We start from the raw sequence: 27,302 nt of genomic DNA, 5'->3' as shown, positions 1-27,302 counted from the left end.
TTTTCTTTTTCTTTTCTTTTTTTTTTTTTTGAGATGATGTCTCATTCTGTCGCCCAGGCTGGAGTGTAGTGGCATGATCCTGGCTCACTGCAGCCTCTGCCTGCTGGGTTCAAGCGATTCTCCTGCCTCAGCCTCCCGAGTAACTGGGACTACAGGCGCCTGCCACTACACCTGGCTCGTTTTTGTATTTTTAGTAGAGATGAGGTTTTACCATGTTGACCAGGCTGGTCTTGAACTCCTGACCTCATGATCCACCTACCTCAGCCTCCCAAAGTGCTGGGATTACAGGCGTAAGTCACTGTGCCTGGCCTGGAGTTTCTTTTTGGGGTGATGATGAAAATGTTCAAAAATTGATTTTATTGATGGTTATACACTTCTGTAAATATATTTAAAGAATTATATGATACATAAAGTATATCTCAGTAAAGTTCTTAAGGATTAAAAGGAGAATGGCATCAAAATCAATGACTCAGAGGTCTGCATTACTCACCTGTAAAGTAAGTATAAATTAAACTCAAAGGTAGTACCAAGATGACAAGGAAATAATAAGACTGAAATCAATGAAATAGAATTCAAACAGTAAAAGGAATCAACAAGCCAAGAGTTGGTTCTCCTAAATGATCAACAAAATTAATAAAAGTAATAAACTGGTTGGGGGAGGTGGCTCATCTCTGTAATCCCAGCACTTTGGGAGGCCGAGGCGGGCAGATCACCTGAGGTCTAGAGTTTGAGACCAGCCTGACCAACATGGAGAAACCCTGTCTCTACTAAAAATAAAAAATTAGCCAGGCGTGCTGGTGCATGCCTGTAATCCCAGATACTTGAAAGGCTGAGGCAGGAGAATCGCTTGAACCTAGGAGGCAGAGGTTGCAGTGAAGCCAAGATTGCACCACTGCACTTCGGCCTGGGCAACAAGAGTGAAACTCCATCTCAGAAAAAAAAAAAGTAATAAACCAAACTTTAAAAGAAAAAAAGAACAACAGCACAAAATACCAATATCAAGAATTAATGATGGGATATTATTACAAGCTCTACAGCCATTAAAAGGATAATAGTGGGATCTTACGAATAACTATGCCGATCAATTTGACAACTTAGATTAAATAGACAAATTTCTTAAAAAACACTACTTAGCAAAATAGCCATAAGAAGTAAAGATAATTTAAATATTCCTAAAGTTGTCTATGAATTGCAGTTCATTGTTTGTTTGTTTATTTATTTATGTTATTTTTTGAGTTGGAGTCTTGCTCTGTCACGCAGGCGGGAGTGCAGTGGTGTAATCTTGGCTCACTGGAACCTTTGCCTCCTGGGTTCAAGCGATTCTTCTGCCTCAGCTTCCTGAGAAGCTGGGATTACAGGCACCCACCACCATGCTCAGCTAATTTTTTTGTATTTTTGGTAGAGGTGGGATTTCACCATGTTGGCGAGGCTGGTCTTGAACTCCTGACCTCAGGTGATCTGCCCATCTTGGCCTCCCAAACTGCTGAGATTACAGGCGTGAGCCACCCTGGCGAAATTCATTGTTTAAATGCTCACATGATGAAAACTGTAGGCCCATGTCATTTCACTGAATTCTATAAATATTTTTGGAAGAAACACCAACAGTTGACAAATTGTTTCAGGACATAAAGAAGGAGGAAAAACTTCTTTACTGTTTTAAAAGGCAAACATCATTCTGATACCAGAATCTGACAGAAGTTACAAAAAAAGAAAAATACTGATCAATATCTATTATAGATACAGATGTAAAAATCCTTAATTCAACAATAGCCAATTGAATTCTCCAAGAAGATAATACACTGTAAGAAAGTAGGGTTTATTCCAGGAATACAGTTGGATTAAGATCTGAAAATTAATGTTACTCATGATATTAACAGCATGAAGGAGAAAAGCTATATAAACACATCAATGGAAGCAGAAAGAACATTTGACAAACTTTGACTTCCATTTATGATTTAATAATTCTCTTTAGAAACAGAAGAGAACTTCCTTAAAACTGATTAAATGCATGTATAAAAGCTATGGCTAACATCTGTTAAAATAGTAGAATATTGAATGTGTTCATTCCATGATTAGGACCAATTCCAAGCATGTTCCTGTAGATCACATCCATTTGGCATTGAACTCAGGGTCCTAGCCAATGCAGTATGGCAGGAGAGAAAGACAGAATAATTGGGAAGGAAGGAATGGGACTACCTTCATTTGCAGAGAACTACTAGAACTAACAGGTGGCTCTAGCAGGTCACAAGATACAAGCCAGGTACTACACAAGGAAATAGGACTGTGAGAGCAGAAAAGAGAAACAGAGTTTGAGGAAGAGACACTAATGTAGCTGTCGCCAAATACTAGAGAGACTTTTATGTAGAAAGGGGTTGCATTTGATCTCTTTTAAATCCTGGCAGCAGTCAAACTAAGCTCAGCCTAAGCTATTTTTAACAGCCTCGTCCTTCTCGTCCTCCACCTTCTCCTGCTCCTTCTCCCCCTTCCCTTCCCTTCCCTCCCCTCCTCTCCCCTTCCTTCCCCTCCCCTGGCCTCCCCTCCCTTCCCCTGGCCTCCCCTCCCCTCCCCTGGCCTTCCCTTCCCTTCCCTGGACTTCCCTGGCCTGGCCCGGCCTGCCCTTCCGTTGTTCCCTGGCCTGGCCCGGCCTGCCTTCCGTTGTTCCCTGGCCTGGCCCGGCCTGCCCTTCCGTTGTTCCCTGGCCTGGCCCGGCCTGCCCTTCCGTTGTTCCCTGGCCTGGCCTGGCCCGGCCTTCCCTTCCGTTGTTCCCTGGCCTGGCCCGGCCTGCCCTTCCGTTGTTCCCTGGCCTGGCCCGGCCTGCCCTTCCGTTGTTCCCTGGCCTGGCCCGGCCTGCCCTTCCGTTGTTCCCTGGCCTGGCCCGGCCTGCCCTTCCGTTGTTCCCTGGCCTGGCCCGGCCTGCCCTTCCGTTGTTCCCTGGCCTGGCCCGGCCTGCCCTTCCGTTCTTCGCTGGCCTGGCCCGGCCTGCCCTTCCGTTGTTCCCTGGCCTGGCCCGGTCAGCCCTTCCGTTGTTCCCTGGCCTGGCCCGGCCTGCCTTCCGTTGTTCCCTGGCCTGGCCCGGCCTGCCCTTCCGTTGTTCCCTGGCCTGGCCCGGCCTGCCCTTCCGTTGTTCACTGGCCTGACCCGGCCTGCCCTTCCGTTCTTCCCTGGCCTGGCCCGGCCTGCCCTTCCGTTGTTCCCTGGCCTGGCCCGGCCTGCCCTTCCGTTCTTCCCTGGCCTGGCCCGGCCTGCCCTTCCGTTCTTCCCTGGTCTGGCCCGGCCTGCCTTCCGCTCTTCCCTGGCCTGGCCCGGCCAGCCCTTCCGCTCTTCCCTGGCCTGGCCCGGCCTGCCCTTCCGCTCTTCCCTGGCCTGGCCCGGCCTGCCCTTCCGCTGTTCCCTGGCCTGGCCCGGCCTGCCCTTCCGCTGTTCCCTGGCCTGGCCCGGCCTGCCCTTCCGCTGTTCCCTGGCCTGGCTCGGCCTGCCCTTCCGTTGTTCCCTGGCCTGGCCCGGCCTGCCCTTCCGTTGTTCCCTGGCCTGGCCCGGCCTGCCCTTCCCTGCCCTCCCTGGCCTGGCCTGGCCGCCCTCCCCTGGCCTGGCCTGGCCTTCCCTCCCTCCCCTGGCCTGGCCTGGCCTGCCTTCCCTCCCCTGGCCTGGCCTGGCCTTCCCTCCCTCCCCTGGCCTGGCTTGGCCTGCCTTCCCTCCCCTGGCCTGGCCTGGCCTGGCCTGGCCTGGCCTGCCTTCCCCTCCCCTGGCCTGGCCTGGCCTGGCCTGCCTTCCCCTCCCCTGGCCTGGCCTGGCCTGGCCTGCCTTCCCCTCCCCTGGCCTGGCCTGGCCTGGCCTGGCCTGCCTTCCCCTCCCCTGGCCTGGCCTGGCCTGGCCTGCCTTCCCCTCCCCTGGCCTGGCCTGGCCTGGCCTGGCCTGCCTTCCCCTCCCCTGGCCTGGCCTGGCCTGGCCTTCCCTCCCTTCCCTGGCCTGGCCTGGCCTTCCCTCCCTTCCCTGGCCTGGCCTGGCCTTTCCGACGGAGTTTCGCTCTTGTTGTCCAGGCTGGAGTGTAGTAGCACGACCTCAACTCCTTGCAGCCTCCACCTCCTGAATTTAAGCGATTCTCCTGCCTCAGCCTCCGGAGTAGCTGGGATTACAGGTGCCGCCACCACGCCCAGCATATTTTTAGTAGAGATGGGGTTTCACCATGTTGGCCAGGCTAGTCTTGAACTCCTGACCTCAGGTGATCGCCCGCCTCGGCCTCCCAAAGTGCTGGGATTACAGGTGTGAGCCACCGCACCTAGCCTCCCTGCTCCTCCTTTTCTAATTGAACTTTGTAATTAAAAGAATCTCCCAGTTACAGAAAAGATGCAAAAATTATACTATACACTTTGCTTTGAACCACCTGAGAGCAAGCCACCCACAGAATGCACATCACCCTTTAACACTTGAGTGGGTATTTCCAACAAATAAGAACATTCTCCCGCATAACCACAATACAACCCTCAATATCAGACAGTAAGCATCAGTACATTACTACCAGCTAATCCTCAGACCCCAATGGTTTTCACTTGTCTTTATGATGTAATTTATTGTACAGAAATCCTGTCCTGAATAACTATACTGCTCTTTCATCTTTTTCTGACTCTAGTATTTCATGGGACATTGACAGACTGTTTTGGGGTTCAGGTTGTAAGGTGCCTTTTAAAAATTGAAGTTCATTATTTAATATTTGATTCAGTATCCTGCTTTTTAAAAAATGTACACATCATATAACCCTCATTAGTAAAAGTGTGTGTGTGTCTGTGTGTATGTGAACACCGCCCAATCACAGGAGAATATCCATTTTTCTCAAGGGTACATGAAACATTCTCCAGAACACACGATATGTTAGGCCACAAAACAAGCCTTAATACAATTTTAAAAATTGAAATAATATGGAGTATCTTTTCCAATCACAATAAAAGAAATTATAAATCAATAGCAGAAGGAAAACTGAAGAATCTGAAAATATGTGAAAATTAAAAAATCTAAAACAACCAATGGATAAAAAAAAATCAAAAAGGAAATTAGAAAATATCTTGAGAGGCTGAGCTCTGTAGCTCACGCCTTTAATCCCAGCAGTTTGGGATGCCAAGGTGGGCAGATCTTGGGAGGCCCCACCCCCCCAAAAAAGAAAATATCTTGAGACAGATGACAGGCACATTAAAATCTCAGAAATCGCCACTAAAGAACTTATCCATGTAACAAAAACAAAAAAAACAAAAAAAAAACAGTTGTACCCTCAAACCTACGGAAATTTAAAAAATGTTTCAAAGGAAAGTATCTTGAGACAAACGAAAACAATATACCAAAACTTACAGGATATATGAAAGCAGTGCTAAAATGAAAAATGACAGCTGTAAATACATTTTAAAAAATAGCTCAAATCAACAATCTACCTTTACATAATGAAGTAGAAAATGAAGAGCAAACGGCCGGGCATGGTGGCTGACGCCTGTAATCCCAGCACTTTGGGAGGCCGAGGTGGGCGGATCACAAGGTCAGGAGATAGAGACCATCCTGGCTAACACAGTGAAACCCCGTCTCTACTAAAAATACAAAAACAGCTGGGTGTGGTGGCGGGCACCTGTAGTCCCAGCTACTCATGAGGCTGAGGCAGGAGAATGGCATGAACCCAGGAAGCGGAGCTTGCAGTGAGCCAAGATCACGCCACTGCACTCCAGCGTGGGCAACAGAGCGAGACTCTGTCTCAAAAAAAAAAAAAAAAGAAAGAAAATAAAAGAAAGGAAAGAAAATGAAGAGCAAACTAAGCCCAAAATCAGGAAAAAAAGAGTAAGTAATAAAGATTAGGTCAGAGATAACAGAAATAGAGAATAGAAAAACTACAGAGAAACTCAAACTGAAAGTTGGCTCTTTGGAGAGATCCATAAAATGTACAAACCTTTACCTAGATGGACTAAGAAAAAAGACAGAAAACACAAATAATCAAAATCAGAAATGAAAGAGGGGACATTTCAAACAAATTTACAGAAATCCAAAGGATTATAAAAAATACTATGAATAATTGCATGTCAACAAAGTAGATCACATTGATAAAACTGGTAAATTATTAAAAACACACTACCCACCAATATTGAATCATTAAGAAATAGAGATTTTGAACACAGTTATAGTGAGGAGATAGAATCCATAATTCAAAACTTCCCAGCAAAGAAAAGCCCAGGACCAGTTGGCTTCAATGATGACGTCTATCAAACATTTAAAGAGGTAACATGAATTCTCCTCAAACTCTTCCAAGAAACTGAGTTGGAGGGAACACTTTCTAACTCTGTAGGCCCCGCATTACTCTGATACTATAGAAGTGATAAAAGGAGGTCTCCACGTCTTGTTCCTGATCTTGGAGAAAAAACTTTTAGTCTTTCACTATTGAGTAGGATGGTAACTGTTGACTTTTCATATGCAGCCTCTAAGTCTAAGATCTACAAGAATTATACAACTCTTGTAATAAAACTGCAATTTTACCTTGGGGTATATATCCAAAAGAATTGAAAGAAGGGGCTCAAAGAGATTTTGTGAACCCATGTTCATAGCAGCGTTATTCACAATAGCCAAGATGTGAACACAAACCAAGTGCTCATGGATAGATGAATGGATAAACAAAATATGATATATATACACACAATGGAAAGGAAGGAAATTCCAATGCATGGTACCACATGGATGGATCGTGATGATATTATGCTAATTGAAATATGACAGCCACAAGAAAAACATAAGGCACTGTATATTACCATTTATATGAAGTATGTACAGTAGTCAAATTCATAGAAACAGACAGTAGAATGGTAGTTGCCAAGGGCTGGGCAGGGGTGGGGACAAAGAGACAAATTTGAGTACAAACAAATGGTTGAGTTTCATAACTGGGAGAAAGATGCAAGTTCTGTCTAATTTTGGAGGGTTGGGGGAATGGAATGTAAGATTGATCTTGTAATGGGTAAGATCTGGAAGCCACTCATGCCAGTCCTTGCTTTGTCCCCATAGGTCGTACCTGGCTCAGCTGCAACCATCAAAGTTCATGATCAATCAGTCGGCACACAGCAATGGGAACACAGTCCTTTGGGAGAGTTGTGTCCACCAGGTACATTCTAAGACTGATCTCTAATCCTTGACACCTCTCTTTTCCTTACCATATACCATATACAAAAATCATCTCAAAATTCATCAATAACATTCTTTTTCCATGTTCTTCAAGTTTTGTGTTTTCTACAGTTTCTGGTTTTTCTGTTCAACAGATACTTATTGATCCTTTGCCAAATCCAAGGTTACGAATCTTTATTCCCATGTTTTCTCCTAAGAGTTTTGTAGCTTAACTCTTGATGCATTTTCAATTAATTTTTGTAAATGGCATCAGATAAGATTCCAGCTACATTCTTTTGCATGTGGCTATCCAGTTGCCATTCACTGAAATGATGATTTTTTCCATTAAATAGTCTTGGCATCCTTGTCAAAAACCAATTGACCGTAAAGGTATGGGTGTATTTTTGGACTCTCAATTCTTTTCCATTGATCTATATCTGTCCTTTTTCCAGTGCCACACTGTCTTGTAGCAAGTTTTGACACCAGGAAGTATGAATCTTCCTTTTTTTGTTTTCCTTTTCCAGAATTATTTTGTTAATGCTGGGCTTTTTGAAATTCCATATTAATTTTAGGATCAGCTTGCCAATTTCTAAAATCAACTGAGTTTCTCACAGGGATTGTGTTGCACCTGTCGCTCAGTTTAGAGGTTATTGACATCTTAACAATGAGAAGGCTTTTGATCCAAAAGCATGAGTTTTTAAAAATTTATTTAGATCACCTCTAATTTTTACAAACAATGTTTTGTAGTTTGCAGACTATAAATTTTGGGTTGATTTTGTTAAACTTATTTCTAGATATTTAATACTTTTTTATACTATTGTGGATAAAACCTTTTCTTAATTTCATTTTAGGATTCATCTTGAGTGTATGCAAATATAATTGATTTTCATACATTGATCTTGTATTCTATAACCTTGCAGAACTTGCTTATTATTATTAATGCTTTTATAGTGGCTTCCTTAGGATTTTCTCTATATAAGATCATATAATTTGCAAATAGAGAAAGTTTTACCTTTTCCTTTCCGATCTGGACGCTTTTTATTTCTTTTTCTTACCTAATTGTCCTGGCTAGAGCCTCCAGTATGATAATGAATAAAAGCAGTGAAAACAGATATCTTTTTTGGAGAAAATCTTTCAGTTGTTCACCATTACAATGTTAGCTGTGGGTTTTTGTAGATATTCTTTATCAGGTTGAGGAAGTTCACTTTTTTTCTTTGAGATGGGGTCTTGCTGTGTTGCCCAGGCTGGAGTGCAGTGGTGCGATCTTGGCTCACTGCAAGCTCTGCTTCCCAGGTTCATGCCATTCTTCTGCCTTAGCCTCCTGAGTAGCTGGGACTACCTGCCACCACACCTGGCTAATTTTTTGTATTTTTTTTAGTAGAGACGGGGTTTCACCATGTTAGCCAGATGGTCTCGATCTCCTAACCTCGTGATCTTCCTGCCTCGACTTCCCAAAGCTGGGATTACAGGCATGAGCCGCCACGCCTGACCTAGGAAGTTCACTTTTATTCTTATTTTGTGATTTTAATCATAAAATGGTGTTGGAGTTAGTAAAATGCTTTCTCTGTGTTTTTGAGATAATCATCTGACCTTTGGTTTTTATTCTATTGATGTAATTTGTTACATCAATTTATTTTGGGATGTTGAACCTATCTTGCATTCCTAGGATAAAACTTATTTGATCCTGGTATATAATTCTTTTTGTATGCTTTTGGATTCAACTTGCTAGTATTTTGTTGCAGATTTTTGCAACCATATTCATAAGAATCATTAGTCTGTAGTTTTCTTTCTTTGTGAGGTCCTTTTCTGGTCTTAATATTAAGCTAATTGTATTAATCCGTTTATGTGGTGCTGATGAAGACATACCCAAGGCTGGCAATTTACAAAAGAAGGAGGTTTAATTGGACTTATAGTTCATGTGGCTGGGGAAGCCTCACAATCATGGCAGAGGCAAGGAGGAGCAAGTCACATCTTACATAGATGGCAGCAAGCAAAGAGCTTGTGCAGGAAAACTCTGCCTTATAATAACCATCAGATGCCATGAGACTTACTCATTGTAATGAGAACAGCATGGGAAAGACCTGCCCCTGTGATTCAATTACTTCCCACCAGGTCCCGCCCACAACATGTGGGAATTCAAGATGAAATTTGGGTGAGAATACATCCAAACCATATCATTCCACCTCTGGCCCCTCCCAAATCTCATGTCCTTACATTTCAAAACCAATCATGCCTTCCCAACAGTCCCCCAAAGTCTTATTTCAGCAGTAACTCAGAAGTTTGCCATCCAAAGTTTCATCTGAGACAAAGCAAGTCCCTTTTGCCTATAAGCCTATAAAATCTAAAGCAAGTTAGTTACTTCCTAGATACAATGGGGGTACAGGCATTGGGTAAATACAGCCATTCCAAATGGGTGACATTTTCCAAAACAAAGGGGTTACAGGCCCCATGCAAGTTTGACATCCAGCAGGGCAGTCAAATCTTAAAGCTCCAAATGATCTCATTAGACTCCATGTCTTACATCCAGGTCACACTGATGCCAAGAGGCAGGTTCCCATGGTCTTGGGCAGCTCCACCCTTGTGGCAATGCAAGGTATAGCGCCCCTCCTGACTGCTTTCATGTGCTGGTGTTGAGCGTCTGCAGCTTTTCTAGGCACCCGGTGTAAGTGATCTGCAATTCTACCATTCTGGGGTCTAAAGTACGATGGCCCTCTTTTCACAGCTCCACTAAGCAGTGCCCCAGTAGGGACTCCGCCACATTTCCCTCCCACACTACCCTAGCAGAGGGTCTCCATGAGGGCCTTGCCCCTGCAGCAAACTTTTGCCTGGGCATCCAGGCATTTCCATACATCTTCTGAAATTTACGTGGAGGTTCCCAAACCTCAGTTCTTGACTTATGTGCACCTGCAGGCTTAACACCATGTGGGAGCTGCCAAATCTTGGGGCTTACGCCCTCTGAAGCAACAACCCAAGCTGTACCTTGGCCCCTTTTAGTCACAGCTGGAGTGGCTGGAATGTAGGGCACAAAGTCCCTAGACTGCACACAGCAGAAGACCCTGGGCTCCTACCACGAAACTATTTTCTCTTCGGCCCTCAGGCCTGTGATGGGAGAGGCTGCCATGAAGACCTCTGACACGCCCTGGAGACGTTTTCCCCATTGTCTTGGGGATTAACATTCAGTTCCTCCTTACTTATGCAGATTTCTGCAGCCAGCTTGAATTTCTCCTCAGAAAATGGATTTTCTTTTCTGTCACATAGTCAGGTTGCAAATTTTCCAAACTTTAATGCTCTTGTTCCCTTATAAAACTGAATGCCTTTTACAGCACCCAGGTCACCCCTTGAATGATTTGCTGCCTAGAAATTTATTCTGTCAGATATCGTAAATCATCTCTTCCCAGTTCAAAGCTCCACAGATCTCTAGGGAAGGGACAAAATGTCACCTCTCTTTGCTTTCTTTGCTTAAACATAACAAGAATCACCTTTGCTCCAGTTCCCAACAAGTTCCCCATCTCCATCTGAGACCACCTCAGCCTGGACTTTATTGTCCATATCACTATTCGGCTTTTGGTTAAAGCCATTCAACAAGTCTGTAGGAAGTTCCACACTTTCCCACATTTTCCTGTCTTCTTCTGAGCCCTCCAAACTGTTCCAACTTCTGCCTATTACGTAGTTCCAAAGTTGCTTCCACATTTTCAGGTATCTTTTCAGCAGTTCCCTACTCTACTGGTACCAATTTGCTGTATTCGTTTTTTTGTTTGTTTGTTTGTTTTCTGTTTTTTTTTTTCATGCTGCTGATAAAGACATACCCAAGACTGGGCAATTTACAAAGAAAGAGGTTTAATTGGACTTACAGTTCTACGTGGCTGGGGAAGCCTCACAATAATGGCAGAAGGCAAGGAGGAGCAAGTCATGTCTTAAATGGATGGCAGCAAGCAAACAGCTTGTGCAGGAAAATTCCCCCTTATAATAACCATCAGATCTTGTGAGACTTACTCATTATCATGAGAACTGCAAGGGAAAGACCTGCCCCACATGATTCAATTACCTCCCATTGGATCCCTCCCACAACATATGGGAATTCAAGATGAGATTTGGGTGGGGACACAGTCAAACCATATCAGTAATATTGTCCTTATACAATGAATTGGAAAGTGCTGCCTCCTCCACTGTCTTTAAAAAGGGTTTGTGAATAATTGGTATGAATTCTTCTTGAAATGGTTGGTATAATTCAATGGTAAAGCCAACTGGGCCTTGACTTTTTTTTTTCTGGTGAAAACATATACATATATTTAGAATTAGCCAACTGGATTCAGTTTAGATGATCCCAGTTTTGTTGGCAAAATCCAAGGCATGGTAATCAGGAGCCAGTCAAACATATGCCGCCTTCTCTCCATCAGGCATAATCAGGGTGTTGAACCTTGGCCACATCAATGTTATAGAGCTTCTTCACAGCCTGTTTGATCTGGTGCTTGTTGGTTTTAACATCCACAATGAACACAAGTGTGTTGTTGTCTTCTATCTACTTCATGGCATACTCAGTGGTCATTGGAAGCTTGATGACAGCATAGTGGTCAAGCTTGTTTCTCCTGGGGGTGCTCTCCAGAGTCTCAGTAGCTTGGACCACTAGAAGGTGGATGACGTATGGATATTCTTTTTTTCATGGCTCTGGACATCTTTCTACACTGCCTTCTTGGCCTTCAAAGGCTTTGCATTGCTTCAGCTTTAGGAGGAGCAGGAGCTTCCTTCTTTGCTTTCAGTGCCATCTTGTGAAAAACGACTTTTCTTTAGGAGTAGTTTTTGATTACTGAGTCAAAATCTTTACTTGCTGTTTGTCTATGCAAATTGTCTATTTCATCTTGATTCACTTTCAGTAGTTTGTGTCTTTCTAGAAATTTGTCCCTTTCATCTAAGGTACCTAATTTTTTATTGTACAGGTTTCATAGTATTCTTTCATAATTTTTAAATTTCTGTATAATCTGTAGTAATGTGCTGTCTCTCATTTCTGATTCTAATACAGTCATTGCCTCAGTTGGTGATGGGAACACATTCTGAGAAGTGCATCATTGTGCAAACATCATAGAGTGTACTTCCACAAACCTAGATGATATAGCCTATTGCTCTTAGATTACAAACCTGTACTGGTAGGCAATTGTAACACAATGGTAAGTATTTGAGTTCCTAAACATATGTGAACATAGAAAAGGCCCAATAAAAATATAGTATAAAAAGTTTAAAAAAATGGTGCGGTTGTCTAGGGCACTTACAATGAATGGAGCTTTCAGGACTGGATCTTGTCTGGGTGAGTCAGTGAATGGTGAGTGAATGTGAAGGCCTGGGACATTCCTGTACACTGCTATGGACTTTATAAACACTGTACATTTAAGCTACAACAAATCTGTAAAATTTTTTTTTCTTCCTTCAATATTAACTTTAGTGTAACTGTTTTACTTTATAAAGTTTTTAATTTTTAAAACTTTTTCACTCGTTTTAACAACACTTAGCTTAAAAAACAAACACATTGTACAACTGTACAAAAATATGTTCTTTATATTCTCATTCTATAGGCATTTTTATATTTTTAACTTAAAATTTTTTTTTACTTAAAATTTTTTTTTGTTAAAAACTAAGACAGAAACACACCCATTGGCTGGGCGCGGTGGCTCACACCTGTAATCCCAGCACTTTGGGAGGCCAAGGCAGGCAGATCACGAGGTCAGGAGATTGAAACCATCCCAGCTAACATGGTGAAATGCCGTCTCTACTAAAAATACAAAAAATTAGCCAGGCATGGTGACAGGCACCTGTAGTCCCAGCTACTCGGGAGGCTGAGGCAGGAGAATCGCTTGAACCTGGGAGGCAGAGGTTGCAGTGAGCTGAGATTGTGCCACTGTACTCCAGCCTGGGCGACAGAGTGAGACTTCGTCTCAAAAAAAAAAAAAAAAAAAGAAAGAAAGAAACACACACATTAACCTTCGCCTACACAAGGAGAGGTTCAGCAACATCACTGTCCTTCACCTCCACATCTTGTCGCATTGGAGGATCTTCAGGGGCAGACACACGTGGAGCTGTCATCTCCTATCTCCTCTGATAACAATACCTTCTTCTGGAAAACTGCATGAGGCAGTTTTACAGTTACCTTTTTCATTTGTAAGTAGGAGTACACTCTAAAATAACAATACATTGCATAGTATCAAAAACACATAAATCAGTAAGTCATTTATTATCAGTATCAAATATTACATATAGAAATTCATTATATGTGCTATACTTTTAAACAATTGGCAGTGGAGTAGGTTTGTTTACATCAGCATTGCCACAAACACCTGAGTAATGCATTGACTTATGACATTACTAAGCGATAGGAATTTTTCTGCTCCATCATAATATTATGGGACCACCATCACATATGTGGTTCATTGTTGACCAAAACGTCATCATGCAGTGTGTGACTATAATTTGAGTCTTATTTTTTCCCTGTGTTAATTTTCTTAATACCATTAGTTGTGCCAATATATCAATCAATTTAAAGAACTAGATTTTGAGTTCATTAATTTACTCTGTTGTTTTTCTATTCTCTGTCTCATTAATTTCTGCTCTAATCTGTATTATTTTCTTCCTTCTGCTTGCTTTATGTATAGTTTGCTCTTCTTTTTCCAGTGTCTTAGAGTGGATTATTAGGTTATAGATTGAGATATTTCTTCTTCCTTAATAGACATTTAGGAAGGATTTTTCTTGTTCCTTAATAGACAATTTCTCTGTAAACTTCAGTTATGTTAGCTGTATCCCATAGGTTTTCATATGTTGTGTCTTCATTTTCATTCGTCGTATTTTCTGATTTCTCTTTTTATTTCTTCTTAGACAAGTTGGTTGTTTAGGAGTGTGCTATTTAATTTTTATATAGCTGTGAGGTTCCCCAGTTTCTTCCTGCTATTGATTTCTAATTTTATTCCATTGTGGTAGGAGAGTGTACTTTGTATTATTTCTATCCTTTTAAGTGTATTAAGGTTTATCTTATGGCCGAGCATATGGTCTATTTTGGAGAATGTTCTATGTGCACTTTAAAAGAATGTATATCTTGTTTTGATTGAGTAGAGTGTTTTATAGACATCTGTCTGGTCTAGTTGTTAGTTGTGTTGTTCAAGTCTGCTACTTTCTTGTTGATGTTCTTTCTAGATTTTTTGGTATGAATTCCTATAGGTTAAGGAAACTGTGCTTTTAAGTGTGGTTTTCATTGCAAATATTTTCTCCTAGTTTGTTTTCATGTTAGTCATGATTTCTTCCATGCAGTTTTCTTCCTAATTTTTATATAATTAACTTTACGCAACTTTTTAGTTTCTCGTGAGACTGAGAAGGTCCTTTCTCTCTCCAAACTTGAAAGAAAAATTTCTCGGCCCGGCGCGGTGGCTCAAGCCTGTAATCCCAGCACTTTGGGAGGCCGAGACGGGTGGATCACGAGGTCAGGAGATCGAGACCATCCTGGCTAACCCGGTGAAACCTCGTCTCTACTTAAAAAAATACAAAAAACTAGCCGGGCGAGGTGGCGGGCGCCTGTAGTCCCAGCTACTCGGGAGGCTGAGGCAGGAGAATGGCGTGAACCCGGGAGGCGGAGCTTGCAGTGAGCTGAGATCCGGCCATTGCACTCCAGCCTGGGCGACAGAGCGAGACTCCGTCTCAAAAAAAAAAAAAAAGAAAAAAAAAAGAAAAATTTCTCATGCAGTACTTGTGTGGTTTCATACTTTACAGTTGACACCTTGATAGAACTAGTCTCTATTTCTTTATAGGAAGAGCATAAGCAAGAAGCTTTATTATTTTTCAGCAGTAACCTTAGTTGCCCCAGCACTACTACTGAATGATCACATTTTTATCATTGGTAGTGTCATCATCATAACACATCATCAAGGAAGTTGCTTTTAACAGTTAGGGTTTTTTGGCTGAGCTCAGTGGATCACTCCTGTAATCCCAGCACTTTGGGAGGCCGAGGCAGGCGGTTCATGAGGTCAGGAGATTGAGACCATCCTGGCTAACACGGTGAAACCCCGTCTCTACTAAAAAATACAAAAAACTAGCCAGGCGAGGTGGCGGGCGCCTGTAGTCCCAGCTACTCGGGAGGCTGAGGCAGGAGAATGGCATAAACCCGGGAGGCGGTGCTTGCAGTGAGCCGAGATCCGGCCACTGCACTCCAGCCTGGTTGACAGAGCAAGACTCCGTCTCAAAAAAAAAAAAAAATTAATTTGACCTCTTTTTTTTTTTTTTACTATTTTAATATGGCTCTCATAGAATTTGAATTATGTATGTGGCTTATATTATATTTCTGTCAGCAGTGCCAGTCAGAGGTGTGTAATAGATACAGAATTGACGACAAGACCAAGCTGAGAAGAGGGGATTTCCCTATCTGGGGTCTACTGATAGCCAAAAGAAGAGTTTTCCATTCACCGCCGCCAGCCTCTGGGAACTCTGTTGCAATTCATTCATTGGCTTTTCTCTCCCTTCCCAGGATCTCATAGATCAGAACATTCTGGAGCCTGTAACCAGTGCACAGAGGGTGTGGGTTACACCAGTGCTTCCAACAATCTGTTTTCTTGCCTCCCATGTACAGCTTGTAAATCAGGTACAGAATGTGTGGACCTCGTGTCCAGAGGTGGGGTGAGGGGCAATGAGGGGCAATGAGGTGGGAGTTGTAGCCGATGTGAGTCAGGGAACCAAGTTCCAGCCCAATTTGGTCTTCATCATACCCTGTTCCATGGTTCTGTCTTAGGTCCATAAAATGAAACAGAAAGAAATCATTTTTATAATGCATGCCACCTGGTAGTGCAAACTATCAGCTCCAAGAGGATAGGGGCATCATTACAGCACAGAGAAGGCCTGGCTGAGTGGACAGGGCTGAGTTTCAGTGGTGGTACGGGTCTGCTCTGGGGTCACACTCCCCCTGGGCTCTGTGCTCCTGGCAGGTTCTCGGCCTCACTTAGCCTTCAATTTCTCAGGTACCTCCCTCCTCCCCAGCACGCTGGGTTTCTGGGAAGTCATCCAAGGGTTCCTCTTCTTGCAGACGCTCTCAAATGATACCTGTGCCTCCTTTGCTACTGACCATGCAATCTAAATGGTGCTTTTTCCCTAATCTGATGTAATAACGAATCATGGTCCTTTTGTATGACTCCAAGTGTTGGTGAGAGCTGAAGGGTGGGTGTCCTGTATGAGCCCAAGTGTGCTGGTGCAGAATCTGGCCCTCAGATCTCCTTGGCAAACTGAGTTGAGCTGAGCTGAGGGGGGAGGGGGTTGGGGTGGTGAGGAAAGATCAAGGGACACGTCAGGGAAACACATTCCCAAAACCTTGTATTCTGTCATCAGATGAAGAAGAGAGAAGTGCCTGCACCAGGACCAGGAACACAGCGTGTCAGTGCAAACCAGGAACTTTCCGGAATGATGATTCCGCTGAGATGTGCCGGAAGTGCAGCACAGGGTGAGACAGCAGCCAAGGGGCTCCCAGCAGCCTCAAAGAACCCCCAGAAGCAAGGAACCCTAAAAAACCTGAGTCTCCTTGTACCCCTATCTTTCAGCCCTGACCCCATGGCGCCTCCACCCCCATGGGTGTCCCTAAGCCTGTGGCGTCTCCTGAGCCTGCAACCTGCCCCTCCTGGTTCATCTGCCTGTCCCCACCCCTGTCCCCTGCAGTGGCCCCTTCTCACCCCTCCCCATCACTAGTCCCCTTGGCCAGGCTGACTTGTTCACTTGGCTCAGGAGGCCATGACTTAGGGCCCACAATAGAAGTACATGAAATATTTTATCTTAAAATCATAAGAAAATAATGGTATAGAATCCAGCCAGGGTTATATTTATATTTAAACAAATTGAGTCATAAAATGTAATTTTTAATATTTGCTTTTAATTCAAGAAGACAGAAATGCCCACAGCCTGCAAAAATCATAATAAGGCCATGGGTGGAGCTCCTTCAAGTTCCCATGAGGACCTGAGCCCACCCAGCCGGCCTCATCCCTGGCCCCGATTTCCCAATAAGTCCTGTCTTTTTCCTATTTTGGTTTTGGAAGCAAAGAGTAACTTGCTCTTCTCTGGTCTTCCAGTGTTTGCTGTGATTGAGAGGAACCAGCAGACAGGTGGGGCGAGGGCTCACTTGTACTGTGGGTTAACTGGAGGATGGGGCTCAGCTTGTGGCCACACAGGTGTGTGGCCTTCCCCTGGAGTGTGATTCCTCCTAACGCAGGCCTCCCCTGCAGCCCAGGGAAGATTAATGTTTGCCCGGCACAGAAGGCTCCTGGAGCTGCAGCTCTGACCATAGGGCAGGGAGGCCGAGGGGCTAAAGTGCGCATGCTCAGACCTTTCCCCAGCCTCAACAAAGGAGCATAGTGGGACCCCCTGCAGACACGATGAGACTGTCCTTCACCTGACGCCTTCTCAGGGACACTGGGGAAGGGAGGGTGGCTCATCTTTCATCCCACCTGGCCAACTTTCCATCAAGAGTCCCCCCTCTCCCTCCCTGTGTGTATCCAGGTGTCCCAGAGGGAAGGTCAAGGTCAAGGATTGTACGCCCTGGAGTGACATCGAGTGTGTCCACAACGAATCAGGTACAAAGCACACTGGGGAAGCCCCAGCTGCAGAAGAGACAGTGACCAGCAGCCCTGGGACTCCTGTCTTTCCCTGTCTTTTCTCAGGCAATGGACATAATGTATGGGCGATTTTGATTGTGATAGTTGTGATTTTGGTTGTCCTGTTGCTGTTGGTGGCTGTGCTGATGTTCTGTAGGCGCATCGGCTCAGGTAGGTGCTGGCTGAGGGCAGGGGCGCTGGGCACTCTCTGCCCTGCCTCCTCCTGTTCCCACAGACAGAAACGCCCACGCCTGCCCCAAGTCCTAGTGTCTGTGGCCTGGCTCTATTTTCCTCCTTGTGATCACTCCCCATCCTTGCATCCTTGCACCCCTAGGACCCTGGTCTCATCCGTCCCTCTCCCGAAGCTGGGCGTCCCCTCATCTCCCAGCCAAGTCTGGGAAGGCAGGGCCAGTTCCTCCGTTGTTCAGGACCAGCCAGGCAGGGGGCAGTCAGCTCCTCAACTGGGTGACAAGAGTCGGGATGAGAAGTGGTCATGGGATTTATGTAGCTTTGTTCAGAGCAGAACACAAAGTAGAAAACAGCAGTTTTCCATGTGTTTGTTTTTAGCCTACTTCCCTTATACTCCTCCTCCTGAAGGAGCTCCCAAGTTAGCAAGGCCTCATGTAGATCCCCAGGCCTGGGGTTTCTTGTCCAGTGTCCCAGCCCCCAGCCCACCCCTGCCCAACACTGCCCTCTAAGAAGGAGTGCTGCATGGGCCCTTCCTGGCCACTAAGGGAACTGCCTTCTCTTCTAGGTTGTGGAGGGAACCCCAAGTGCATGCACAGGGTGAGTTGATTTCTCCAGGAGCTGGGGCTGGCTCAGGAACTGCTTCTTGCTCACAGCGTGGCCCAGGTGGGTGGGTCCACGTGTTATCATGGCTACCCTGAGTCTCTGAAGTGGCCTGGACGCTGTGGATTGACTATGGGGGACACAGGCCATTTTGAGCATCATACAGGGTAGCAGGCCATGCTGCAGCCCTGTCCTTCCTACAGGCCGGGTGACACCCTTACCCCACAGCCTGTACCCTGGGGATGGGGTAAGCCCCCGAGCCCAGCACCAGAGCCTGGCCCCAGCCTCAGGTCCTGGATGTGCTGAGCATGGACTTCCTGGAGTGACCTCATTGGGAGAGTGTGATGGCAGCAGGTCCAGCTGTGCCCTGGGGACCCCGTGGGGAGCCCTGGGTGTGGGCTTCTGAGTTGGCTCTTTGCCTTCCTAAGGTGTTTCTCTGGTGCTTGGGTCTCCTACGAGGGCCTGGGGCTGAGGACAATGCCCACAACATGATTCTGAACCACGGAGACTCGCTGTCCACTTTCATCTCTGAGCAGCAAATGGAAAGCCAGGAGCCGGCAGATTTGACAGGTGTCACTGTACAGTCTCCAGGGGAGGCACAGTGTCTGCTGGTGAGTGGGGGACAGGCCAGGCCCCTCCAAGACCTTGTAGGCAGGGGATGAGGGCCGTGCCTCGGCTCTCCTGGTCAAGGGGGAAGTGGAGCCTGAGGGAGATAGGACTGCAGGGGACGGGGCTGCGTGGGGAAAAGAAACCACCCTCACAAGGGGACAGCCACTCTTCCAGATGTCTGCTTCTTAGTCCCTGTCCTGTCCTTGCCATGTCCTCAGAAACTGGAGCTCCACAGGAATAGAGTGAGGGTCACAGGGTTTGTTGATGACTGAATAAAGCTGCACGGTCTCCACTGTGTGCTCCTAACAGAAGTTAGGGAGCCCTTGCTCCTAACAACAGGGGTTTTAAATGTACTCTGAAATTATTATTGCATTAAATATATTTGGATATAAATCTCTGCCCAGATTTCTGAATATGGTTGTATGGAGGCTTCCAAGAAGAAGCACAATTTCCAAGTCAGCGTGTGACAGTACTGCTTACTGTGCATACGCACATACATGCACATGCACACACACATGCATGTACACATGCATGTACACACACACACATGCACACAGCCCCCAAGCGTTGGTTTGTACCAGTTTATATATTTTGATTCAACATTGAAGGGCTTTTTCTTTTTTTTTGCTATTTAGGAAAACATTGTTTTAAATGAACATTTCTTTGTTTTGACTGTTTTTGCATAAGATCAGTGTCTTGTCTCTCAGAGTCTTTATGAGAAAGGTCTGCTCTCCTACTCATGCTTTTTCTCACATTCAGACAATAGATTCTTAATTTCTTCTTGCCCCTTTTTGTTCTAATATTTTCAGGTGTAGAAGCTTTAATTTTTAACCAGTGAAATCTGTAGATACATTTACCTTTTCATTGCTCATTACTGTAGACAGACCTTTCCCCAACACAAGATGAACTCCTCTAACTTCTTATGGAGATATTTTTTTCAAAGATGTGATTTTTTCATATAACTATAGAATCTAAATGGAACTTATTTTGTGTTTCAGTGCAAAGCGAGGCACTCCCTGAATTGTTCTAGTCGCTGTCTGGTTTTTCCAACCCCTTTGAGCCACTGATTCTCCTGTTTCCCTCTGCTTTGGTTAAATGCTTAATCACAGGTTAAATGCTCATGTAGACAATGATCTCCTTCCACCTAGACTGTTCCATTTGGTTGCTTTCTTGCATTAGTACCCATTTATTCTAACCAAAAATGTAAAAAATAAAAATAAAAAAAGTAAAAAGAAAGCAAACATTAAAAAGGTCAATAATCTCTAATCTCTCCAGCTTGATAAGGTGCTTTGACGTGAAGAAATGGTTTATACATTTAAAGTGAGAAAATTTAAACTGTCAAAAGGTATTCAGTGAGGAAAGAGAGCATCTTCCACTCTGCAGTGCCCTGGGTTTTCCTCAAGTAACTATGAGATACCATTTCTTGTGATTCTTTGTCCAAATCGATGCATCAGTATATGTGCATACAAAAGACATCATATTATTAACCAATGGTCCCCAACATTTTGGCACCAGGGACCAGTTGTGTGGAAGACAGTTTTTCTATGGACTGGGAGGTGAAGATGGTTTTGGGATGATTCAAGCACATTACATTTATTGTGTACTTTATTTCTATTCTTATCGCATTATAATATATAATGAAATAATTATACAACTTACCATAATAGTGTCAGTGGGAGCCCTGAGCTTGTTTTCCTTCAACTAGGTGGATCTATCTGAGGGTGATGGGAGATAGTGACAGATCATCGGGCATAAGACCCTCATAAGGAGCGTGCATCCTAGATCCCTCACATGCACAGCTCACAACAGGGTTCGCTCTCCTATAAGAATCTAATGTTGCCGCTGATCTGATGGAGTGGAGCTGAGGTGGTAATGCCAGCAGTGGGGAGTGACTGTGAGCTCTGTGGGACTAGAGGTTTTTCGGCATCTCCATGATGACCCAAGAGGGAAAGTGATGTGCTGCAGGTCTCAGGGCTGGCTGGTGGTCAGGGTCAGTACTAGACTGCAGGACCCCTGACTCAGACCAAGGCGTTCTCCACTGTGTGTTACAGGGACCGGCAGAACCTGAAGGGTCTCAGAGGAGGAGGCTGCTGGTTCCAGCAAATGGCGCTGACCCCACTGAGAGTAAGTGTTTTGCTCCTGGAGGTGCAGCAGGAATGGAGGGAATAGGGACAGTGTCCTAAGTGGTGTCCCCATTGCTGAGAATGCTCTTCCAGAGCATTCCATGCCAGAAACGGGGTCCTGTGCTATAAGACCATCAAGGCCCTAAACTGTCTTCTTCCGTCTCTTCTTCCCACTCATTCTTTCTGCATGCTATTAATGACACTAACCATTCTGTCTATCCCCTTCTCCACTTCCTCTCTCCTCCTTTGTTGTTCAGGACCTCCTGAGGAGCTGCGCTGTCCTGCATGGCACAACTGACTTCAGTGGGCTAATAGCTCTTTATCTGTGCCTAAGCCCAATTTGCAGAGCTGTTGTATAAACTACATACTGATTCCAAAGACTTAATGAAAGAAAGAATGGAAAATATTTCACTCATTTGAAATATTTCACTCATTATTTGAGACCAGGGATTGGGTCTAGGTCTTGGTGCTCACTGCACAGAAAGCCAATCACTGAGACAACTATTGACAAGGAAGAAGGCTTTAATTGGGTGCTGCAGCCAAGGAGATGGGAGCTCAGTCTCAAGTTCATGTCCCCAACTGACTAGAACTAGGGGTTTATATAGTAGGGATAAAATGTAACAATGTGTAAGAAAATAGGAACTAGGGAGGAGTAAAGAAGCAATCAAGATGAATGAGGGGTCCCGCATTCCATTGGATGTAGTGATCTGGTAAGTTTCAGTTCTTTGATACTTTGAGAAGCCTGAAGATCATTTCCTGAAAAAGGAACTCAGATAAAACAAATGTAAGATTTGAGCTTTAAGAACAGAAGGGTCAATTTCTATGTTTACCAAAACAACAACAACAAAAAACTTTTGATGGAACTATTGGGTTGATTTCAGGTCTGCCTTTCTATCTGTCAATCCCACAGTCACAGGGAGTCTGGTCCTGGATCTTTCTGGCTGCTTCATGGTTGAGGAGGGGCATTGTGGGAAGCTTCATATCATGGGTGACCTTGAGGCCACCCAGGAATCAAAAGTTAATTTAATACTAGAAGATTGTGTTTCTTCTGAAACACAATCTCTCTCTCTGTCTTGGCCCCACTTCCACCAAAGACAAATTATAGCAGGACCAGTGTACCTGCAAAATAAGTTTAGTTTCATATATGTGGCCTGATTACCCACACAAAGTGCAACAAAAATCACTGTCCACATAGGCTCTCCTAAGTTGGCTTTGCTGGAACCTCTCACAAGGCCACTGCAATCAAAGCCCTGAGAAAATAACCATTTTCTCCAACTGCGTTCCATTGTAAAAGAAAACGTTATTAACCATATGCAAGCAAACACATTGCCATGAATTAATAGTCACAAATAATTTACACATTCTGGAGAAATTAGGCAGAGGGAGAAATATGCTTCAAATTCTGTTTACAAAAGTATACTCAATATACAAAAAGTTCTCCAGACTCTGGAAAACAAAACCAAAAGAATCAGCAATATTTCAAACCAAGAAAAGCCGTAAAAATTATTTCAGTCCTCCATTAGTTTACCCCACACAATCAACTCCTGCCCAGCTTCATGTTTGGTTAACAATCACAGTCTTTATGAACACATCAGTGTGTCTTTTATTTACTTACTTATTTCTGAGAGAGTCTCGCTCTGTCACCCATGCTGGAGTGATGAGGTGCAATCTCACCTCACTGCAACCTCCATCACCTGGATTCTAGGAATTCTCATGCCTCAGCTTCCTGAGTAGCTGGGACCACAGGTGTGCACCATCACACCTGGGTACTTTTTGTATTTCCAGTAGAGACAGGGTGTTGTCATGTTGACCAGGCTGGTCTCAAACTCCTGGCCTCAAGTGATGGACATTCGCCCGCCTTGGCCTCCCAAAGTGCTGGGATTACAGACATGAGCCAATGTGCCTGGCCACACATTGGTCTTTCAGTTACTGCCCTGAAAGTTTTCTCTGTAATCCAATGACAACAATTTTTAATTACATGAAAAATTTACTTAAAACATCCCATTTATATTTACCGAATTCTTTCATTTTTCAGTTTATCCAGATTGCTTCTGAAAATTGAAATATTAGACACCATCATTTAAAGTTAGTTATTTCTTTGTCAACCATTTTTTTAATAGCCAGTGAACATCAGGTGCTCACCTAAGAGCTTCAAAGTTAAATATATAGGCATTTTCACCAATAACTCAGAAGACTCAGCTGTTTTCATTAAACCAACAACATTAAATTAATCTTACTTACAGTTTCCCGTGACTCTAGCAAACACATACAAATAATTATCAAAACATAATCCAACTGCTGCAGCAACACACAAGCCCCAAAACTACCCAGACTGAAACAGGGTGCTTCCTCTCTCCATTGGTTAGGTTTGATCAACCTGCCAACAAAAATTCTTTCAAATTTCTCAAATTGAGAGGAGCCAGTCGTGCTGCCTGGTACCCACAAAAGACACTCACTTGCCCCAACATGACACACAATTACCAACAAGCCCCCAAGAGTGTCCAGACTGAGAGGCAGAGTGCATCCCTTTCAGTTCCAAAGTCTGAACTTGGGCCTGTTCAACCTGCAAATGGAAATTCCTTTACAAATTTCTCAAACTGAGAAGAGCAGATCCTGCTGTCTGAGCCTATAAAGGACAATCACCTATCTGGATGCAAATGCCAAATTTCAAAGGCAATTCTTCTGAGGTAATCAGGAATGTGGTTGGGGACGGCTGCAGTGGGACCAGAGAGAGACTGAAACTCACTTCCAGCCAAAATTAGTGGGGCAACTGCTTGGGAGGGCTTCTGAGACGCCTGGCCCATGGCAGCAGAACCATGAGCAACACTTTCCCAGCCAGGGAACCAGAATCTGTTACCAAAACCTCAGGGGTTTGGTCTAGGTCCCGCTGCTCACTGCATAGAAAGCCAGTCACTGAGATGATGAGTATTGCCAAGAAAAAGGCTTTAATCAGGTGCTGCAGTGGAGGAGATGGGAGCTCAGTCTCAAATCCATCTCCCTGACTCACTAAAACTAAGGGTTTATATAGCAGGCAAGAAATGTAACAGTGTAAGAAAGTAGGAACTAGAATGGGGCAAGGAAACAAGAGGAATGAGGGGTCCCACATCCCATCATTGTCTGGATGTAGTGATCTGGTGAGTTTCAGTTCTTTGATACATTTTTGAGATGCCTGAATGTCTTTCCTGAGGAAATACTTCAGATAAAACAAATGTAAGTTTCAAGTGGTTAAGGACCAGAAGGGTCAATTTCTATGTTTATCAAAAAAACCTTTCTATGGGACAATTGAGTGAGTTTCAGTTTTTGTATATTGGTTGCATATTAAATTATATTTTACACATATTCAGTACCACACATCAAAATGAATGTCACTTTTTTCTTTTTTATGTTCTTTAAATGAGGCTGTTAGAAAACATAGCTTGGTATTCCTGGCCCTTTCTATCCCTGTGGATGGTGGTGTGCAGTGCTTTGCACACACATCTCATTTCATTTAATCCCTGGTAGTCCTGAGATCTGGGCAGGATTGCTCTGTCTTCAGGTTTGCTTCTTGGTCAGGGCCTGGTTGCCCCCACCTAGCTCTGCCCCAGACCCTGCACTTCCCACAGATGCAGAAGTGGCCGCCCTGGGACCTGCTCCCATGGCAAGCGCAGCCCAGGCAGCCTCCCTCCTCTGAGCTCCCGCTGCAGCCACTCTCTCTCCCTTCCTCGGGCTCTCACCCACTTTGCTTTCTGCCTCCTTAGGGTCCATCCATTCTCCCCAGGTGGGTTCTCAGCCCTCTCTGAGGGCAGATTCTCTGGTGACCTTGGTGTCCGTCAGTGCCTTGGGGGCCACGGAGACCGGGCAGTGTGGGCGGGCTGTCTGTGAATGGGAGGTGGGTGGGCAATGGAGCAACAAGTTTGCCCATGCAAGGGGCTCTCCAGGTTCTCCTCTTGGGTTCTGGGCCTGATGTGGGAACCTCTGCCCCTTCTGAACTGAGTCCCAACTCACCAAGCTGTCTCTGTGGCTTTCTCCACCCAGCTATGATGCTGTTCTTTGACAACTTTGCAGACATCGTGCCCTTTAACTCCTGGGACCAGCTCATGAGGCAGCTGGGCCTCACAAACAATGAGATCCACATGGTAAGAGCTGATACAGCAGGCCCAGGGGATGCCTTGTATGCAATGCTGATGAAATGGGTCAACAAAACTGGACAGGATGCCTCGATCCACACCCTGCTGGATGCCTTGGAGAGGATAGGAGAGAGACATGCAAAGGAGAGGATTCAGGACCTCCTGGTGGACTCTGGAAAATTCATCTACGTGGAAGATGGCACAGGCTCTGCCGTGTCCTTGGAGTGAAAGACTCTTTTTACCAGAAAGAGTGTTAATAGTTTTTTTGTTTGTTTGTTTTGTTTTGTTTTGTTTACATGTATATAAAATAAATACTTAGCTGGGTGTGGTGGTATGCCTGTAATCCCAGCACTTTGGGACGGTGAGGCGGGTGGATCACTTGAGCTCAGGAGTTCAAGACCAGCCTGACCAACATGGTGAAACGCCGTCTCTACAAAAAAATACAAAAATTAGCTGGGTGTGATGGTGCGTGCCAATATTCTCAGCTACTCAGGAGGCTGAGGCAGGAGAATCGCTTGAACCCACGAGGCAGTGAGCCAAGATTGCACCACTACACTCCAGCCTGAGGGACAGAGCAAGACTCCATCTCAAGATAAAATAAACTTGAAAGAATTATTGCCCGACTGAGGCTCATATGCCAAAGAAAAATCTGGTTCTCTCCTGAGCTGGCCGGTCTGCTTGGGTCTCCATGTGTTTCCTTATCATGGTGGTTAATTGTAGGTGCTAATGTGAATGGATTAAAGAACACCTAGAGCACTGGTAAGGCATTATTTCTGGGACATTATTTCTGGGCATGTCTTCGAGGGTGTTTCCAGAGGGGACTGGCGTGCAGTCGGGTGGACTGAGTGGAAAAGACCCACCCCTAATGTTGGGGGACACCATCCAATAGACTGGGGAGCCAGATAGAACAAAAAAAGAAAAGCAAATCCATCTGATCTCCTGGAGCTGGGACACTCTTATTCTGCCTGTGGACATCAGACTCTAGGATTTCCAGCCCTTGGACTCCAGGGCTTATATGAGTGGCCCCCCGAGGATGTAAGGACTTTGGTCTTGAACTAAGAATTACACCATCGGCTTCCCTGGGTCTTAGGTTTTTGGACTGGATTAAGCCCTGCTTCCAGCATTCCAGGGTCTCTGCTGTGAAGATGGCCTGTTGTGGAACTTCTCAGTCTCCATTATGAGATGCATTAATTCCTCCAATAAGTCCCATTTCATATAGAGTCATTTGCTCCACAACAACATTTCAGTCAAGGGAACAGCATATAAGATGGTGACTATCCAGTAAGCTAAGGTTAATTTATTAATTATTTAATTTATTTACCGTGAGTTCAAGTCACAATTGAAGTACATGTACCTTTGGAGATTTGGACTTTTGTATATAAAAATACTATTTTTTTGGCAGGGGTAGGGGGGAGCTCTCATCTTAAACAAATGTGTTATTTGGTGCCTATGCAAAGATTTGGCTAAAAGGAAGAAAAGAATTGCTTCCGTAAATCAAGCATTTTCTTAGAAAAATGGGAGCCCACCTAAATGTTTTTCAAGCTCACGTGATCCGAGGTAATCTTTAGTATATGAAAAGCTAGTTTAAGTTTCTTGGTTTAATTAAAACAGACAATTCTTCAGAGTTGTCAACATTATATACAGTTCACACATACAACTTCTACCTGGATTTACTAATCAAAACACTTATGTGTCTTTAAGATCATAAAACTGTAAATTCAACTGGAGAACAAAATGTACAAGGAAAGTATAAATTTCTTGATGTATATGAAACACAAGAATGAAAAAAAGGATTGAAAAGAGTCATATATTTTCAATGTATGGTTCTTTGTATTTTGTTTGTGTGTTTTTTATATGTTATGTGTTTGTTTGTTTTGTGTTTTTTATGTGTTATGTGATGTTTGTATCTTTTTTTTGTTTCTTTTTTTTTTTTTTTGAGAGTCTTGCTCTGTCGCCCAGGC

General features: G+C 44.4%; 1 protein-coding gene across 1 annotated transcript in view; it reads left to right on the top strand.

Annotated features, from left to right (window-relative positions):
- Nucleotides 1-26,262, top strand: part of TNFRSF10A (TNF receptor superfamily member 10a) — a 33,965-nt gene extending 7,703 nt beyond the window's left edge. The window contains exons 2-10 of the mRNA XM_015454407.4: nt 7,021-7,117; nt 15,611-15,724; nt 16,462-16,573; nt 17,620-17,693; nt 17,781-17,885; nt 18,469-18,500; nt 18,932-19,114; nt 21,164-21,236; nt 25,250-26,262. Coding sequence (XP_015309893.2) covers nt 7,021-7,117; nt 15,611-15,724; nt 16,462-16,573; nt 17,620-17,693; nt 17,781-17,885; nt 18,469-18,500; nt 18,932-19,114; nt 21,164-21,236; nt 25,250-25,569 — 1,110 coding nt within the window. The 3' untranslated portion in view covers nt 25,570-26,262. The remainder of the gene's footprint in view (nt 1-7,020; nt 7,118-15,610; nt 15,725-16,461; nt 16,574-17,619; nt 17,694-17,780; nt 17,886-18,468; nt 18,501-18,931; nt 19,115-21,163; nt 21,237-25,249) is intronic.
- The last annotated feature ends 1,040 nt before the right edge of the window (nt 26,263-27,302 follow it).

Source organism: Macaca fascicularis, chromosome 8 (assembly GCF_037993035.2).
Source record: "Macaca fascicularis isolate 582-1 chromosome 8, T2T-MFA8v1.1".
NCBI lineage: Eukaryota > Metazoa > Chordata > Mammalia > Primates > Cercopithecidae > Macaca > Macaca fascicularis.
Note: the sequence above shows the minus strand (reverse complement) of the source record. Positions and strands in the feature narration are given on the sequence as shown.